Source organism: Trachemys scripta, chromosome 23 (assembly GCF_013100865.1).
Source record: "Trachemys scripta elegans isolate TJP31775 chromosome 23, CAS_Tse_1.0, whole genome shotgun sequence".
Taxonomy (NCBI): domain Eukaryota; kingdom Metazoa; phylum Chordata; order Testudines; family Emydidae; genus Trachemys; species Trachemys scripta.
Genome location: NC_048320.1, coordinates 13,953,515 through 13,974,183, shown reverse-complemented (window position 1 = coordinate 13,974,183; position 20,669 = coordinate 13,953,515). Strand labels below are relative to the sequence as shown.

The following is a 20,669-nucleotide window of genomic DNA, read 5'->3' as shown; positions in this document are numbered from 1 at the left end:
AAAATTCTAAAGCTTGTTATAAAAATACTGACATTTATATATATATTAAAAAGGTCTGTTTATTAAAAAGACACGTGGGAAACCCAACCCTGTTCGGACCTTTAGTACTCTGTGTAATTCGAGAAGCTCTTCCCACTGTAGACAGGAACACACAACATATTTACTGTGAGATTAGACTGAGGCAGAGCTGATCCTGCTCCACATCTACTGCTGCTAGCCACACCTTACTGTTATAATAATAAGAAGGGGGAAAAAGAAGAAAAATAATTGAACATGGTATGCAGTTGTTGTTCCAAATAACAACAGTGTGTGCAGACTCATAAATGGCTCAGAATTGACCAAGAGGAAACACATATTTAATGATGACACAATCCTGTTGCTACAGTCATTCACGTACGGGAACTCCCACAGGGAAAGGCATAAAAAAGCTTAGGGAAGGTTGAGAAACTGCTCAGTCAGTGCTAGTAAGTCAAACGTTGTGTTAGATCCCTAATAGATGTGATCATGAACTCCAGCCAAGGCCGTTTCCAGTTTTCTTCTGGATCCCACAGGGGTAGTGCAGGGTCTGATTTGGCTCTGCTAGGAAGCTCCTACAGACCTTCAAGTGCACATGGAGGGGCCATTGGCACATCTGTCTCCATTTCCTCCACCAGGCCCCTCTGGCTGGCCTCTGGAGTGGGGGTATCTTGGGGAGCCTTTGGCAAGAGCCATGGAGATAGCATCTTTCTGGGCGGGAATGAGAAACAGACCATGCAAAACCTGAATGACCGTTTGGCTGCTTATCTGGAGAAGGTACGTTCTCTGGAAGCAGCTAATGCTCAGCTGGAAAGCTGTATCTTGGAGTGGCACAAGAAGAGGTCTCATGAAAAGAAGCATGACTTCAACCAATATGAGCAAAACATCACTGACATGCAAGGACAGGTAAGTCAGAGCTGCATTTGGCTATGCCATTCTGCATCCCCCCTCTGTAAAATCTGGGTACTCCTTCAGGCAGACAGCCCTACTTTACAGAAGCATAAATAAAATATTAGAAACGTTAATGAAAGTGATTACCAGAGCTGTGCATAAAAGTCCATTGTGCACTCAAGGAGGCGGGAGGGGGATAGGAAAGGGTGTAAGGAAAGAGAGGTGTCAGAGTCTGTAGATGTCTGTGATATATAGAAATTAAAATATTGTCAAATGTTCTTTTGAAGTTGTGGACTGATCTGCGATTTCTTGCATAACATGTTCTCATTGAATGCCCAGTGTGGTAAATCACACAAAGAAAAATTGTAAAGCAGGAAAAGTGAAGAGACTGCCTTATTTCAAAGTGGGAGAAAGGCAGATTGGACTCCCTAGGACTATTGGAGTGAGGGGAAGAGCTGGCCTATTGTGGAAAATAGGAGAATGGGGGGTTAAAAGTTCAGAAAATCTGCAAAAGTCATTCATGAATGCCCCTTAAGAGCACTGACAAAGATACTACAAATCTTCCAAATAATCCAAATCTTGTAGGTTTTATACCGAAAAACCATAAAAGTCTTGTGTGTAGTCTAGAAAGATGAGTCAGTCAGCAGATGCCATATAGAAACCATTACCTACAACTGTTCTTCCTCCTATCTAGCAGTTCCTTGCAGCAGGCTTTGGCTATACCAAAGATACCTATAGCCAAGTAATGAAATCATTCCTGAAATCTCATGCAAAAATGATGTCACTCCAACATTCCCAATATAGCACTTTTGAAGGGGATAGGTTCTGCAATGCCTCAGGAAATAACAGAAACATAAAAGACCTCACAACACATTTGTAATGGAATGAGTAGAAATACACATTCACACAGGCTATTCTTAGAGGTACCTTTGTATTTCATTCACTGATTTCTGTGGTGGTGAAGGAGAAACATATAATGATCATATCCAAATAAAAAAGAAAAATGAAATGTCCATTCTAATTATGAAAACAGCACTGACAAATACTCTTTGGCATGTTTTCACTGTAACTAAAAAGTGAATTTATGGTTCCCACCACTATATCATATTAGCGCTCAACAATACGTCTTTCAAACTCATGTATCTAAAAATGTAAGAATAATATTAATCTGCATACATAATAAAATCTAATTAACTCAGTAATCATCCTGTGACTAATCAGAACAATTAACTTTACATGACCATATAAGGCAAGAAGCAAAGCTACTCAACAATGCTATGTTTTTAGTTTTTAAATGGCACTTTTTGTTGGAATGGGGCTGTTTAGGATTTCTTATGACCTTGAGAACTTTTTTCCAGAGATATCTGGACATTGGCATTAACTGGCACCTTTGCTGACTTACGGTAGGGAGGCCTGGGATTGAATAGACATGGATAAAACTTCCTTCTGACTGCTAAAGATGTTGCCTTCAGGCAGAAGATGAGGGACACTGGCCCCAGGCAATGCATAAGGAAAGCTAGTTCTACTGCTGCCGTGGCCTGCTCTGAGGATAAAAACAGGTCATCAGTCTCCAGGCCTGTCAGTTCAGCAGTGAATTCATTTTAAAAGAAAAAAAAATCTCTAAACCAGAGATAAATACTTGGTCTCCAGCTAAACAGATTTTCTCACATCTTGTATAAGAACCCAGAGAAGTTCTGATTCAGGGGGAAAATCCAGACCTACAGAATTCACCCATGCCAGAACCTTTCTTAAGAACGAAAGAGAGATTCAGAAAGATGAAAAGACCCAAATCATAGGATTGATCAGGATAAAGCTCTAAGTGAGGGAAGCACTGTACCACCAACATAACTCTTGTATCTACCATTCACAGGTGAGGTGGGTTATCCAGTAGTTACTAGCATCAAGCCTCTTAGACCAAGTATGTATTATTTTATTAGTATGTATTATGTTACATACCATTCATCGAGGAGGTGGGATATCAGATGGCTATTCACAGTGGGTACCTCGGACACCTTTAATCCAGAATTTTCATTTATTTTGGAAGGAACTCCAGCGAACCTCATAATCGCCACCATTGTGAATGACAATGAAATAAATCTTTATTAATCATAATGAATTAATCATGTATTAGTCAAAGTGCCCATATTTTCTGATTGAATGTGGAATATGTCCAAAAAGAGCTTGTATGAATATCCATCATCCATCCACACAGCAGTAAAATGGTTATGGTATTAGACTACAGCTTGCAAATATTTACTGCCTGACCATGCCTCACAGTTGAGGACTTTACTGCTATTTTAGCTCTTCAAAGTCAAGATCCCTCCTTACAATAAAACCTGGCATTTGCAGTTTCCGAAGCTAACAGCTCCCACCTCAGTGCATATGGTACAAATGATACAGGCCTTTCAGCATATTATCTAGTGCTTTGTTAAATCTACCTTTACAGCCTCAAACAATAGGGTTTAGTGTTGGCATTAGGGATGGAAAGTTGTTAAATTATAGCTGTTTTGTGGCCACTGTAAAACAAATTGAAAGGCTCATTCTAGCTCTAAGCAGATAAATGTCCACATTCCAAAATCAGCAGCAACCAGCATTCGAATTGGCATTCTTCAGCAGTCCACAGTGCAGTGACAGTAAATCCTACTTAGTATATTTCAGATTCAGTCCTTCACTTCTTTGCCTTTTAGATGCCATGGACAGAGTCTCTTTTACTCTAAGGCCCTTACAATGTCATTATTTTTATTGTTGATTTGCTATATTATAAAATGGTTACAGAACTCAAGACACTAATGCAGCTTTCGGATTGGCTCTCAATTATGCTCTTCCACAGTATATTCTATAATGCTCCGGAAATGGGGTCAATTATTATCTTTATTTCTTTTCCCTGCCAGCAATAACAAACCCCAGGCTGCCAAACATTTAGGATATTATTGTACTTCTCAGCTGGCCTTCATTATGTCTTAGGGCAAAACCTGAAATGTGCCGTAATTGGCCAGGAATGTACTGTGTATTCTGTATTATTGATTGATTAATGCATTCCAAGGACACCTTGATTTTTCCATTCAAAAGTCAACTTGGAGCACTTCAAGATATTTTTGTCATGTTTTATTTTTCCTGGTTTCTTGCTGACTAGGTGCAGAAAGTTTTATTTGAAAAACCATTGGATAAAGATATTTCTGATTTTTGGACTATTTTCACCTTTTATTGCCATCTAAGTGTTTAGAGAAGGCTGAAGTGAGAAATTTCCCTGTGATTACCTCTTTTCTCCTCATCCCCCTTAATTAGTAAAAGACTTGATATGTCACAGTTCTTAGTTCATGCTAATTACATATTAAATTAATGGTTTGAAGAGAACTGGATTGCTTTTAAGGATTTGGAATGGAATACTGAGCCTTTCACATTCACATTCAAACCTACCCCAGGTTGGTGGAGACTGAAAGCCATTACCTTTTGATGGCTTGCCCAGTATCTTCTGTAAAATGAGCTAGTGCTCTTACTTACTTCTGTTCCTTTAGAGCAGGCTTCCACATCACAAAAGCCACCATTGGAATTGTCGCTAACTAATTTCACATTGCTGGTAGTTTTAACATGGGCAAGAGATGACATTTAGTGAGACTTAGGTTCCTAAACACCTATGTAACTTTTGAGAGTGGGGCTTAGGTTCCTAAGGAGTTACATACATCTAAATACCTTTGAGGATCTGTGCCCAAGTCACTAAGGTGCATTTGAAAATTTTACTCTAAATCCATTCACACTTCAAACAATAGGAATGGCAGAATAGCGAAAGACATCCACTATATGGCATATCTGTGGGAACTTAACTCTCTATCTGTGGTTTACAGATTGAGGATGGCAAGATCACCAATGCCAGTATTTTTCTGCATATTGATAATGCTAAAATAGCATCTGAAGATTTGAGTCTCAAGTAAGTTCTTTCTTGGCTTCTTCATATTTGTAAGAAGGGTGAAAGGAAATAAATCCAGGCTTTGTCCATGATAATATAATAAAACTTGTTTCTGGTGAAGTTCTTTGGTGACATCTGATCAATAAAATGAATGTAAAGCAAAAATAATAGAGAGAAGAATGAGAACTTAATGTTAAAATTACAAATGATTGCTGAACAATCACAAGTGACTCTGTTTATGAATCGTAGATCAGGGCCTGAAGAACAAGTTTTACTGCAGGTGTTTAATTCTTATCACAAAAAGTATGTATAGACGCTAAGGCTGAATATAAATTAACTCTGGTCTGCACCTCATCCTCTCCCCCAATTCAACCAAATTATTCTGTCTCCTGTGGTCTTCAGTTCATTCTTCCTGACCCCTAGCATGCCCCTCTCCCTCACTACCTTTTGCTGGTCTCCACAGTGGGGTTGCCACAGTAACTGAATCAGTTCCTGATGAACCACTAGTGTGCCATCTCAGTGGGCAATACATAGTATTAAGAGACTTTTTTCAGGAAAGTCTAAGAAACCTGAATGGTTTAATTTGAATTGCAAACTTCCAGGCAAGTGTATGCCCATGAGGGGAATTTACATTATTGTAGGCTAGTTTCTGATGGACCCTGAACAGACTCCTCCATTCAGCAAAAGAAGTTAGCACTGTAAGGCAATATTTTTTTTAATGACTTTTTTCTTTTAAGACTCAAAACCCCAAGTCACTATCCCATACATTCTCTATGCTTCCTTTCACTTCATTACTAGTTACCAAGATATTTCATAGAACAGAACCACTAAAAATTGGAACTGTGAAGCTTCTTAAATGGAAGGGAATGTTGTTCTGTATAGGATTTCTGTGTGATTATCGCATTCTGAAGAGAGTCTGGTGAATTAGTTGGAGGAAACATTAGTTGACCCCACAAAAATTATAGCGAGGAAGAGATTTTGGTTTCTCTTATATTTGAGATTGGGGAGCAATCAGAGAATCAAAGCCGTTTCAGAACTGAAAGTAACTGCAGTACCAGTTTCAAGTATTGTTTTTGTCTGGGTTTTTTTTGCCCAGGAGGTGTCAACTTCCTAAATGCGGCTAACTTGAAGAGTTCTAAAGGATATTACTAGCTAGTTTTTAAGCAATTTTTACACACAGTGATTTCACCTGGCTTGTATGGCAATCACTCTGGGGCAAACTGCAGGAGACATTAAATTCTAGATGCTGTTTTAAAATCCCTAATAGCAATTTTTTTTTAGTTTTGAAACCCCTATTTCTAGAGCTGTGCTAGTCATAAACAAGAAAATTAAGAAAATGTTATCTTGTTAATTTCCTTTTATCATATATGGGAGTGGTATGGTGACATTTCATTTTAAAGGATTTCTAAGAAATAGCGAAGAATATGTTTTTAAAAGAGCCTACTTTCTTGTGATTTGCCCAAGCATTTGCTTTTCTTTGATGCTATTCATAGAGAACTCATGCATTCACCTGTTCTCAGCATCCATGTTTTGCCTCCTTTTTCCTGGTAAAGATATGAGGCGGAGCAGTCTCTCAGGCAGGGAATGCAAATCAGTGTTGAGAACCTGCGTAAGGAACTTGACAACCTGACCATTGTCACGACAGATCTGGAAATGGAGATTGAAGGCATCCAGGAAGAGCAGATCCTCAGGAAGAAAGATCATGAGAAGGTAGGAGAAATCTAGACCCTAAAATCCCAACTAATACAGTTTTGCTAATGAATGGAGCAGTTTGTGTAATATCTACATCCTATAAATGAGGCAGATAATTCAAGGCCCACTTGTGCTCCCACTGACGTCAATGAGAGTCTTTCCATTGACTTCAATGAGAGTTTGGTCCAACCCACAGTTTGCATTATACATGATCTAGTGGATTAGGATTGGACCTCTTTAATTCTAATCCCAGATATGACAATAACTCACTGTATGTCCTTGGAAAGTTCATTTTGCCCATTTGCCTCTCATTTACCCCACCTGTAAAACAAAGATAATAAAACGTGCCTATCTTACAGGAATAGTGTGAGAAATAATTAGATAATATTTGTGCAGTGATTGCAGATGAAAACCACTGAGATAATTATTATCATTAGCTGATACAGCACCATTCATGTTTATGATCAGCAAAGCAGATACTAGCAATGTGGTGAAATTATTCAGATTATATATTGTGTTTCCTAAGGTATGAAATGATTGTTACTGGTGTGTTTGCCCCCAAATTTACCCTCATACTCTGGATATGTCAGTTCTGAGGTTTGCTTTGAGATTTTGGTTTCATCTGAACCCAAAGTTCAGAATGAAAGTTTGAAAGAGACTTGGGCAAGAATGAATACAGACAGATCAAAATTGAAGAAAATGTTTGCACAAATCCCTCCAAAGTAAAAACTAATTACTTTTCCAAAGCTCTAAACATAGCTAAATAGACAGTACTTAGTGTACTTAAGCCTTGACAATTAAACCTTACTACTCTGAATTCTCACTTTGTTGTTGTGCGGTATATGTTGCTACCTCCACACAGCACTGTGTCACTGCTTGACAACATGACATTTTCATGCTGACTGCTGTATTGTTGTCCTTAGCTGTTATCCATTGTAGTACCTAGGTACCAAGTATCCTGCTCAGTGATCATCATCTTTTAAAAAGTGGAATAGAAATCCAAAGGGAAGATGGTAAAAGATCAGACTTCCACTGGCTGACTCACTTGTGTACCCAGAAATATTAATAAGCTATATTATAGCAATTTTTGGAAGCAGGACAACCAAGAAAGACGTTACTATGTCCAGTTAATCTGCATTTCAAATGCTGTAGTATCATATCTTGGAGTGTTGCTTTTTCTGGGGGCGCTTTTGGAAATGGTATTTAAAACATGAGATTATGCTACGTTGAAGAGAATTTTACCAAACCTGTTTGACTTGTGCTACAATTATGTTGTTTACACAGTAATTATATGTTTCAATTTGACTGCTCCTCTAGTAATGACACTGAATTTTTATAATCTTCTCCTGTAAACTTGGCTATAGTTTCATAAATACTATGTATGCTCTGAAAGGTGAAATTACAATGAGAGTTGAATGAATCTGGATGGTTTCAAGTTCCATTCAGATAAACATCCAAATGTGGCAATACTTCTTTCAAGTGTCTTGCTTCTAGAAATAGTATGAAAACAAGTTTTTTTGCGTTTTTTGTTGAGTTCTCTGACCCAGTCCTACATGCACTGAAGTCATCAAGAGCAGAAGCAGGCTGCTGGTTTTGGCCACGTCAGATACACCATGACATTACCTACCCACAATATTTAATCAAACTTTACTGAACCTCCCAAAAAAGTTTTTAGCACTGGTTTGAGTCACATTTTAGATAAAGTTATATACTGGCTCTTATTGTGACCAGACTAATTTGCAGACCCATAAGAACAATTGAATTTATCTGGAAAATCATTCATCTCAAGTGGAGAACAAACTATTTTATCACCCAAGAGGTGGTCTTTCCAGTTTAAAGTCATGTCATGGAGTCATGTTAGTGGATGATCTGGGGGAAGTTGCACTGCTCTTGTCCAGGCTGTACCTGTTTTGTGGATATAGAGGACTTCAGTCTCCAGGATCGTCAGTAGAACATCTTTCACCAACAGAATATTCATTTTAAAAAGAGCAGTCAATAGGGCTTGCAGATTGTCTGCACCAGTCTCTGGTGAACAGAAGCCCAGCAACCGAGTGGGGATAGCCACAGCTCAAAAGTATTGGTACAAAGATATCAGAATGAACAGCTTGTCTATGGAGGCATACTTCCAGCCCTAGGTTCTTTGTTATGTATGTCTACAAAGCAAGAAAGTGGGGGAGGGGGTTGTAGGTTGGAATGAGGCAGCCCTTATCAGAGTTTAATCTTTTGACTGGTATGGGTGTGAGACTAGTGAGGTAAAACTGATTGGATCTGGCATCTACATTGTAAAGAAACCCCACAGAATTCTTATTACATAGAGGGTTCCACACCTGCCCTGATGGCTTGTAGTATATTTTGCAGATTAAATATATATTGTGCTGTAGACAAACAAAAATCACGTACATTTTTTAGGAAGTGAGCTCTTCCATTATGGAATTTTGCAATAGGAATAAAATCAACTTCCTTTCCAGCAGTCGGAATTCCCTAATGGTTTGGGAGCTTCCATGATTGTCTTTGTTGCAGCTGATTCTGCGCAGTAATTTACTCACATTGTCATATGATAAAACAGTGTTCCAAAAGGTTGGGTCTGGAATCTGAAATAAACAGTCCGATGAGTAAAGTCTGAAACCCAGATATGTGTGTGTTCCCTTGTTATAAATGAAGAGTCAGTGCAGGCAGTGCACTTTCCTGGCTGAACAGAGAAGTGGTATGAAAATACAAGCTTTTACTAAGAAGTTAAGAGACCACAAAGCATAGGTAGGTGAGAGTCTTTCTGCAGGAAGTGTAAAGTAATAATCTTTTGTTTAAAATAATTTAAATAGATTGCTCTTTTTAAATTAAATAACAGTGTGTTTTAAGTTTATCCAGGTCAAACTACTGTGAGATAAGCAGTTGTTAACTGTGTGTATAACAATTAATTCACTATAATGAGACTAGTCTTTTAGTGCTACTTACTGAAAATAGGAACGAAGGGGCAAGGTGAGAATGGGCAGTTCTTTGTCATTATTTTCATAAATGTGTCTACTTATTTTCTCTTCTCTGCTAATATGAATAGGATATGGGGGAGCATCATTCATCACAGGATTTCAAGGTCAATGTGCAAGTGAATGCAGTGCCGAAAGAAGATTTGGCCAAGATTTTAGCAGGGATAAGAAAGGATTATGAAGCCATTATTGAAAAGAACCACCAAGGCCTAGAGGTCTGGTACAAACAGCAGGTAACAAAGGAGTACATCAAATTCCCTTCTGCTGATTTCACAGAGCCCTATTTGCATAAAAGATTGACCAGTATCAGTCAACTTTTCAATTACTTTTGCTCCACAGACTGCAACTGTGTCCCCAGCGACAAATATCAGTCCAGAAGAAATACAGAGCAATGAAAGTGAAATCAAGAACCTGAGGCGGACTTTTCAGGCCTTGGAGATTGAGTTGCAGGCACAATTTAGCAAGGTACCTTCTGGGGAAATCAATGGCAGGTCACTTTTTATCCATTAAGTTCTCCAGGAACACATACCTTCATCCAAATTCTGCCCTCATTCACACCCATGAACTACATTGACTTCCGTGGAGTTATATATAAATGAAAGCAGAATTTGACCCTTTTTGTCTATATTTAAACTCATGGACATGAGGAGTTTGCCTAGTGGTCCAAATGTCAGGTTTGGAAAATCATAATATGATATGTGAAATCCTACTACCAACAGTCACACACACTAGGAAGAATATTGGCTGAAAATCTTAAGAATTCCTCAGATTTCCCAGAGATTAAAGCTCCTGTGTCCATGACATGGAGATCTTAGAGTAACACTGTATAATAAGAGGAAAACTGACAAAATGCTCAAAGAAATGTCTCATTTACAAAATATAAAAGTGTATTTTGCAACTCCAGAGAGAGGAAATCCGTAACTTCCAAAGTCAGTAATCTAAGGTTAGAAAAATTCTGATATGCCATTGTATAGTAACATGTATATTTGCCTCCCTTTTTTAAACTAATCAAAAAGTATCCTTTGTGATTTGCTAACACCTCAGATATAATCTTTAAATTTAGAAAAAGTTAATTACATCATAAAATGCACATTTGGTGTCAACCTATTGTTTCCTTTTCATTTTAGACCATTGTAAAAACAAAGAGAGTCATAGAGGAATTATCATAATTGAGCTGCAAATATAACCTTAACATTTCACCTTTCTAAAAAAAAATTCTGGATATGTCAATATTATGTTAATAACTTTTGCAGAGGTTATTAAGAAAAAATAAATGTGACCTTAGAAGATCATATTAAAAAGTTATATCTGGAAAGAGAAAATATTTCTAAAATTTAACTTGAGATTTATTTATATTTACTTAGTCCTTGTGGATACCAATTTCAGATTGATTGTGATAGTTAATGTCTGAGAAGAGCCTGATTGATCACAGTATGAATGCAGTTTTATGCCAGTGTAATTCTGTTTAAAACAGGAACTATATTGTTGTAAAAGTGAAGAACCATAGTGGTGAATCAGGCCAGAAAAGTGCTAAGTATTATTACTACATTACTGCTGTTGATAAATAGAATAATCAATTGTTTGACCACACTTGAAATATACTCTAGAGACCAAATAACCAATGTCAGTTGGGTTTATTAATATGTACAGGAAAAAGGTTCTATGATACCCGGCTCCAAAGAGCCATCCTATGTAGCGATGTTACATTCATCTTACATAGATGGTGTGCTCTCCACTTTACACTTTTCAGCTGGTATCATTTATATGATGATTTTACAAGTTACACATCTCTTTACAGATCACTAAAATCCAATCCATCAGTTTGTCTCAGTTCTCTAACTTCTTGTTCTGTCCCTTCCTTATCGTTCTTTTTTTTTTTTTTTTTTGGCTACTAGCATTCCAGGTACTGGTCCATGAAGGTACCTCCCTAGCATGTACTAAGACACAGAACAAATATACCTTGATTTTGCAAGTTTCCTTTCTGTTTGTGCCAACGGCCTACCTAATCAAATGCCAAGAGTTATGGTATACTTAGACTATGGTAACAGGATTATTGTATAGGCCAGTTTAGGGTGTCTCACTATTACAATATTTGTGCTTAATTTTATTGTTGTTTAATAGATAGATAGATAGATAGATAGATAGATAGATAGATAGATAGATAGATAGATANATAGATAGATAGATAGATAGATAGATAGATAGATAGATAGATAGATAGATAGATAGATATGCTAGCCAGCATATATTAGTCAACAATGCAAAAATTCATTTTTGTACCTTTTTGTGAGGATTGTTCATAATTATGGAGATTGTCAGAGTTCAAGTCAGATGGGATCAAAAGGCCGTTCCAAGATTTCCTTAAAGACTGACTCGGTTACCCTTTGAGCATGGAGAACAGGGATGGGATGATTTAGGCTCCATTCCTGCAATTATGCACATACAACACTTTATTCATGTGAGTAATCCTACTGATTTCAATGGGATTACTTACATGAGTAAACATGCATGTAACTTAAATGTTTGAAGGACTAGAGCCTTATATTTGGAAGCTTTTCCGGTTAGGGACCATGCCTTCTGGTATTTTTGTACAGTATTTACTGTAGCCATCTCATAAATAATGATACTAGTATTTTCTGCTCTTTCAGAAATATGCCCTCAAAGGTACCTTGGCCGAGACCCAGGCTCACTATACAGTTCAGCTCCAGAATATACAACAAGCCATCTCTAACTGCGAGGAAGAGCTGAGTCAACTCCGCCAAGACATCAAGTGCCAGAACAATCAGTATAAGATCCTCCTTGGGATCAAAACCCGCCTGGAAAAGGAGATTTCCACTTATCGTCAGCTCCTGGAGGGAACTGCTGATGGGTAAGACAAAGCTAGCCTAATTTGGGTAGAGGAGAGGGGAGTCCTTATGTTTATGTAACTTATTTATTTATGTTTAATCAGTATTTGTGGGCACCATGAAGATGGTAGTAAACATTGGTATTTTTATGTGTATGGACCATAATAAAATCCATGAGACACTTACTGCACAGTGAAACTTGCATCAATATTATTTTGATTAACTACATTTATTTAACAAATATCTGAATGTATTGCTCTTGTGTCTAGTAATTGGGATACTTGAATTATTATAATATTTTGTATTTGTATAGTAACTTTCATCCAAGGCTCTCAGAGAACTTTAGAAATATATATAAAAAAATTCACAATACCCATGTAAGTAAAGTACATTTAATTAACTCTATTTTATAGGTAAGGAAACCAAGACACAGACAAGAGAAATGCATTACACAAAGCTAGAATTCACCCTGTACTAACTGAAGCATCTCAAAGTCTTGTAATGGAATGTGCTACGTACTGTGTAACACCTAGGCTAGATTCTTCGGGGCTGCGATAATTTAGTTAATTTGTTTATGTTTATATATATTTATAAATTTAACTAAAATTTATCTAAAACAAAATTGTTACTATGTTCTTACACTGTGTATGATTCAGTTGGACTCAGGAAAAGATGGATATTTCACTAAAACGCTTAGTTATTTTTTTATTTCCAACCCAATTTGCTGTCTAAAAAGAAGAATGAAGATATGTTTGGATAGGCTTTGGATAATCATCCAAATTCACAATTGCCTCCATACTGCATCTCTGAAATTTTGCCCCTCACTAATGAATTATCTAGTCTATCCACTCTTTGACTCTATGAATCTCTGCATCTGGAAACCTCTTAGCTCACAGTTCTTTGTTCTGTCAATTAAAATCCACAACTTGCTTCAAACACATGAGACCTGGGAATTAACAAACCAGATGGAGGAAGATTATTAGTAATTAGTAGTAATTTACAGCTCTGCTGCTGAAACTCCCAGAGAGCACTCTCCTCCCAAATATTGAACTCCTTATCAGAAACCACAGTGGGCCCAACACTAACCATTTATAGGACATGATGAAAGATACACTTTTCCTCAAAAGCAACAACAGTAAAAAACAAAGGAGGGCATTCAAAGTAGAAATGGCTGGACCCAAGAATAATGAAGAGCAAAATCCCTCATGGTAAAAAATACATGTGGTCAGTTTTTGTTTTTGCCTTTTAGATATTGGCATGATGGTCACATTAGAAATACCATTGATGGATATATTGAACTGAGAATATTCATTTATTTTACCTTCATTTTATTATCTTTACAGAATAACAAAAAACTTTGAATCAAGCACCAAAGGTAAAAACTCCTTATTTTGTTCTCTATAGTAAATACTAATCACATTCGCGTTGGGTGAATTTTATTCCTGTGTGGAAGGTCTATGGAAAGCTTATGCACAACTTAAGTCCCACCTAAGCCACATTTTGATATGGTTTAACTGGTGCATATATGTCTTATGCAGGGGTGAATTTCACTCAGTTTGTCTACACTGCAATAGAAGGTGTGATGACAGCTCAGGTAGGCATACCTGTACTATCTTGAATCTAACTAGCCCAGCTAAAACTAATAGTGAAGCTAGATGTGGGCTAGGAATATGAATACACACCCAAGTGGATTGGGTGCACTTGTAAGAGCTCGCAATGAAACCAGTCCTGCTGCAGAGTCCCTGATATTTTTCGCTGTCCTAGCTGGATTAAAGATAGCATGGGTACGTCCACCTGAGCTGCAATCACACCTTTTTGTTGCAGCATAGACACATCCTCAGTGTATGCGGCTGTGTCCACCAGCTTGTAGCCATTTCTTGGTACAGACTTCCCCAGTTACTGAAATACATCATCCACAGCTAAGACTCTAGCTCAGGCCCTCATGGTCCATCACAGGAACAGCAGCTCCACAAGGCAAGCTAAAAAGTAGCATCCCCTTTGGCTGAGCCAGTACGTTTGGGCTGTTTGTGCCAGCTGCAAGTCAGTGCTGTCTCACATATCTAGAGACAACATTTTGTCTTTTTCACATATTTCTTTTAGACACATTAAGACACTTTGACTAGAGACGTGGGCAAGTATCTTTATTTATGTGATAACCTAAAGGTGAACCATCTGGATGTGTCTATCATCACTCCATTCTGCGTATGGAAAAAATCTGCCTTTGTGAATTGGTGCCCAACACTTAATATGCAAGCACCGAGTGGTTGTTTTGCATAAAAGGGGCATACTAATTTTTGCAAGAGCAAATAGCTGTGCCCACAAAGTGACAGTGAAAAGCTGGAAGCTACAGTTGACAATTTAGCCCTAGCAGGATCAGAACCCAGCATTAGAGACTGGAAATCAGTTTGTACCCTGCTTCAATACCAATTTAAACATACAGCATAAGAATGTTGCCATGTCAAGCCAAAGGTGAAACATACAGAGCTTTTGACTAGCAGCTCAAACAGAAACATTTCACCATTCACATGATGTACCATAAACCTATTTATGAACTATACTACCCCAGAAAATCTCTTCATGGCTACGTCAGGTCAGGGCCAACGAACATATAGCATTACATTTTCAGCTGATATAAATCAGAATAGCTCCAATTACTTCAAGAGAACTATGACAATTTACCATATCTGTGGATCTAGCCCATAAACTATGTACAAAAGCAAACTTTCCCCTGCTTGGTTTCTTTTCAATACTCCTCGTGCCTAATAAATCTCTTATTTACTTCCCTTCAGAACATGCTGGAATGACCAGTCAAAAGCTCAAAACAGTCACACAGGACAGTGTGAATGGGCAAGTGGTGTCCTCCACCATAAATGAAATCGACCAGCAGATGTGAAGCAAGGCACATACTAGGCCCTGGCTCTACCAATGGCCTAATATGTGGCCTTGGGGCAAATCTTTTATGCTCTGTGCTTCAGTTTCTCTCTGTGGAAAATCAGCATAATAATACTTACCTTCTTTTTGTAAAGCACTTTGAGATCCACAGATGAAAAGTGTTATATAAGAGCTAGATGGTATTATCTTTTTTTAAAGAAAAATTCTTTTCCCATCAAGACATGGAAGAAAAGCTAGGTAATGAAAATGACTCGGGAATGTTGGTACTGAATGTGGTATGCATTTCTCACCAGGACCGTGAGTATGCTAACCTCCTTCTATAATTGACATATTGTTTTCCAAACTGACTGTAACTGAATGTGTATTTAATAATTTTCCACCTTCGCTGTCAGTCTCAATTACCTTTTATCTTTTACAATAAACCTCATTGTCTGTAATAAACGCTATTCAAATACTTTCTCTGGTAGTTGTTTTTTTACATTAAAAAACTAGAGGGCGGCAGATCCAAGAGGCCTGAAAACCTTGTGTGTCTTGGGCAAGTGTGAAGCTGGATGGTAACATCATCATCAGTCATCATAATAATCAAAGAAAAGGTTGACACTGTGCACAAAATCCTACACTTGCCAAGTATATAAACAAGGTACATTAGGCATTTCCTGTGTACAACTTTTTAAATGTCAGGTTTTAAATATATTACTTTTAGCATTATTTTAAAGTATATTTTAATGAAATGCCCATTCTGGAAATGTGTGTTTTCTCTTGAAGAGCAACTGTAGAGAACTCTGCCTGTAAAACCCTCCTTCCATCAGTCCATATAATTAAATTCCTCTTTTTCATCTATAGTTTAGAGTGAGTTTGCCCAGATACATCCTTCAGCCTCCATCTTTGAATTCCCAAATTTTCTCTGTGATCTGATTAATCCAACCCATCACTTGACTGTTTGCCTTCCTAACAGAAGCTCATATCCCATGTTGATGAGTGCTGTATAAGAACATAGACAGATAAATAGGTGTCTATTGACATATCAAAGAATAGAACCAAGGTCAATCATATTATTTTAGGAGTTCATGAACAAGTGAGCTGAACTGGTTAAAAAATTTTAATTTGAAATTTTTTTAAATGAAAAATGGCTTTTTTTAAATCAAAACAGAAATTTACATGGGACATGTTTGATTTCAATGAAAATTTGTGGAGGTCATCAAAAAAATTTCAACTGAGAACTGAACATTTTGGGTGTTTGGTTGCCAAAAACTGAAACATTTTCAGTTTTGAGGTTTTCATTTTTTCCCTCAATAAAAATCATAAAAATGTTGAAGAAAAATTTCAATGAAAACAAAAAGAATTCATTCTCATAAAAAATGTTGCAGGAAAAAATTAATTCTCAACAAACTCTAGTAACGAGGAGAAAGAGCGCCTGATTTTCAGATACAATGAACAATCTGAATTGCACCGAAAGTCAATAGCAGTTCTGGATTCTCAGCATGTCTGAAATTCAGGCCAACAATCTCTGTGGCCAAGGCTTGCAGTTCCTCCCTACATTTCACATCAGCACATTCACCAAATCAGGAGAAAATCCTGACAGTGATGGGACAAATGACAGTGAAGTATAATAAATAGAGACTCTGGCAAACAGAATCAACACAAGTGGATATTCAGCCAGGGAGGACTGGAAAATGAAGCAACAGAAAAGAGACAGCATGGAGAAGTATGAGCAACTGCATGTGATTTGCACTCCCCAGCACATATGCACACCAGACAAAACAGTTCTGGTCTGACCAGTCTTATGTCAATGGGAGAAAATTACATTGTGTTCCTTCATACCTGCTCATCCTTCTCTTTAATGGGTTTGCACATATATTCTGTTGCTTAGTGTGCACTGAAACAAGGATCACAAAAGAGGGTGAAAGTCTCAAAGACTCAGGAAAAATGTACTTCTAAAATGCACTAAATCCAACCCCCATGACCCAACCCTTTCTTACTGGCATGTTAGGACAAGTTAGTGATCTCCCCTACACCTGGTTGCAGAAAGAATCCCAAGGGCCTTGAACAAATTACTTAATGTTTTGTCTAAATTGTGTCAAACTGGTAATACTGGATTGGTGGCTCTAGACTAATTGAAGTTGTATTCCTTAGTGCTCAGCAGCTCCAACCAGCCAGACCTGTTACTTAAAGCACCTGGGCTGGAATGTACCTGGCTGACTCTTAACAAAAAATTTGGATTCTTTTAAACTACCTTTCCACTCCCCCAATCCTAAAGTCTGCTTTAAATGATACTGGCTGGATTGGTCCCATAGTTACCCTCCCAACCCTTATGTCAAGGATGGGGGAGTAGGTGGCTATGCCAGCTCTGTGCTATCAAAGGATTCCCTTGCACTGGGGGAATACTTAGATACCTGCCTGTGGTGGCTTTAAGCACCCCTTGCACCACCGGAATCTCCAACAAGAACCAAGGAATCACAAGCTTTAGTCTACAAAACTTGTAGACATTTAAAAAAAAAATAATTTAAATAATGATTTTCATCCATATATCTCAAGGTGAGGCAAATACAAAATATCATTATCTTCATTTGACTGATGGGTAAAGTGAGGCACAGAGAGGTGAAATGACTTGTCCAATGTCATATAATAGGCCAGTGGCAGAGCTAGGAATGAAACCCAGATCTCTTACTGCTACATAAGGGTCCCATCCAATGACTCATATTGGCAGTCACCGAAAAGATTAATTATGTCACACAAATACATTACTATTGACTATGCGTTATTTCTGACTATATGACAAATAGAACAGGAGCGTAACCATTTAATACAAAGCGACAGTTCTATTGGCTAAACCTGGTGGTATCACAAAGCACAATAGCAGAGCTCAAATCACCAATATCCCAATGCATTTGTTTTGGTTTTGATCTAAGATTAGAATAATTTTATGTGAATGTATGTATGCTTACATTTCTAAAACTTCTAACTAATATTTCTTATCAACATTTTAATATGACTGTTTACAATATTTATAAGTTTCTGTTATGCAATATTTGAGTATCATTTTTTCACAGGATGTATTTCGCTGACAAAATGTTTGATTTTAAAAAGGATTATTCTAATCAAAGTGAAACATAGGTACTATATTATTAACTGGAACATAATTACTGATATGTTCATGTATGCTGTATAAGGCTATGTGTGTTATGTTTGTGTTTTCTTTTAACTGTGAAATGATAGCATTCATGATTCTAATGAATGACTGGAGGGAAAACAGCACAATAAAGACAATGGATTTCAAGAAGGCAGACTTTAGCAAACTTAGGGGTTGGTAGATAAGATCCCATGGGAAGCAAGTCTAACGGGAAAAATAGGTCAAGAGAGTTGGCGGTTTTTCAAAGAGACGTTATTTAAGGGAACATGAGCAAACTATCCCACTGCGTAGTAAAAGAGAGGAAGTATGGCAAGTGACCACCCTAGTTTACCCAGGAGATCTTCAGTGATCTGAAACTTTAAAAAGAGTCCTACAAAAAACAGAAACTAGGTCAAATTACAAAGGATGAACATAAACAAACAGCACAAGCATGTAGGGACAAAATTAAAAAGGCTAAGACACAAAATGAGATTAAACTAGCTAGATACATAAAGGGTAACAAGAAAACATTCTACAAATGCATTAGTTGCAAGAGGAAGATCAAGGACAGGGTAGGCCTGTAACTCAATGAGAGAAAGACAATAATAGAAAATGTAGAAATGTCAAATGTGCTAACTGACTCCTTTGTTTCAGTTTCCACCAAAAAGTTCAGTAGCAATTAGATGTCTAACATAGTGAACGCCAGTGAAAATTAGGTAGGATCTGAGACCAAAACAGAGAAAGAACAAGTTAAAAATTACTTAGACAAATTAGATGTCTTCAAGTCACCAGGCCTGATGAAATACATCCTAGAAGCTGACTAAGGAGATATCTAAGCCATTAGCAATTATCTACAAAAACTCATGGAAGAAAGGAAAGATTCCAGAGGACTGGAAGAGGGCAAATATAGTGCCAATCTATAAAAAGGGGAATAAGGACCACCCAGTGAATTACAGACCAGTCAGTTTAACTTCAGTCAGTTTTATCATGGAAAGTATGGGAAATATGAAAGTGGAACTACTTGTGTGAGTAAAGTTACAAGGAAAGTAGTGAAAACAGCTATGCAAAAAAGGCTTGATTTTCATAGGTACTGACTAAAGAAAAGCGTCATATCAGGTCTTGAGATGGGTTTATTTAATGTTCTCTTTCTAGAAAGTAATTCTGATAATGTAGTCTATCTGAGATGGAGAATGGCAATTTCAACCACCTGCAGAACATAACGGGGGTGATTTTCAAAAGCTAGCGTCCATCGAACTTAATTCCTCTTAAATCCTGAGAGGCTTTTGAAAATCTTCCCATCAAGTCTTTCTGTAATATAGAAGACAAGTTGTCAAAGATAAGGATTAGAATGCACAAGGAACTTCAATGCACTGGATGACACTGTATCTCAAGAGCCACCTGGAAGATGGAAATCACCACTGACTTTAGCTGCTGGAGGCAGAGAAGAGCAAACAGGGAAATAGAATGACTTAGGCTCTGAAACGGAAGATTCAAGATAGACCAGAAATTCCTGTAAATAAATTTCTTCATGATTAGCTCAGATCCTCCCACCCAGGATAGCCCAAATTCAGTTAATAGAGACATGAGACCTTTATAACATTAGGAAATAGGAACCATTATTATAATAGAATTGGAACACTGAAACTCAGTGATGTCCACACCCTTGAGATGCCCATTCCTGTGGATGAATCATTTGGAAGAGGGAAGGATCTATCAACAGGCAAACAAGGAGAAGAACAAAAATGGGAGGCCTGTACACCCCTAGCACAGCTAAGAACTTGTACTTTCTGAATTATAGAACCATTTTAATTATTGGCTTCATTTGTAAACTTGGCTTAGTGGTATCCGAAATAATTTAGGATCTGTCTTGTTTTTCACTGCTTCCTCACATTTCCTTCCTCAGTGTAAAATTTAGCAATTTTAAAAAAGTTTATTACTAAACTGACATGATCTACATACACAAGCTATGCTTCTCTCTCATGGCTGCTGATCTCTGGGTAATTTATCTGAGTTTTCTACTAAAGATATAGTATATTAGGTAAACTCCACATCACATAGGATACATTTCATTTATGTTCATGGATGACTTGTATGATCAATGCACCATTTTGCAAATATTTATGTTTTCATTTAGCTTTTTACCATTCTCTTGACATTAGACTTGCCAGATTCGATTAGACAGGAATCAGAAGAGGTCCCTGACCTGGACTGGAATGCTCTGAGCTATGACTAGGGATCAAGAGATGCAAATAAAATTCAGTTTACAGAACTATCTAGTTTTCCTATGAAATTTTTCTACATTTGGATGGGAGAAAATTAGGAAGCAAGCTAAAACTTTT

The 20,669-nt window shown here is 37.4% G+C and overlaps 1 protein-coding gene across 1 annotated transcript; it reads left to right on the top strand.

Annotated features, from left to right (window-relative positions):
- Positions 1–458: 458 nt before the first annotated feature.
- Positions 459–15,661, top strand: KRT23 (keratin 23). Its single transcript, XM_034755944.1, has 8 exons — positions 459–921; positions 4,749–4,831; positions 6,364–6,520; positions 9,555–9,716; positions 9,823–9,948; positions 12,132–12,352; positions 13,673–13,704; positions 15,119–15,661. The coding sequence occupies exons 1-8, from the start codon at positions 505–507 to the stop codon at positions 15,220–15,222; spliced, it is 1,302 nt and encodes a 433-aa protein (XP_034611835.1). The 5' UTR covers positions 459–504; the 3' UTR covers positions 15,223–15,661.
- Positions 15,662–20,669: the final 5,008 nt, after the last annotated feature.

Coding starts and splice junctions, on each gene's coding strand:
- KRT23 (XM_034755944.1), top strand. CDS start 505: ATGAACTCCAGCCAAGGCCGTTTCCAGTTTTCTTCTGGATCCCACAGG. Junction 922..4,748: donor TCACTGACATGCAAGGACAG/GTAAGTCAGAGC, acceptor TGTGGTTTACAG/ATTGAGGATGGCAAGATCAC. Junction 9,717..9,822: donor AGGTCTGGTACAAACAGCAG/GTAACAAAGGAG, acceptor TTTGCTCCACAG/ACTGCAACTGTGTCCCCAGC.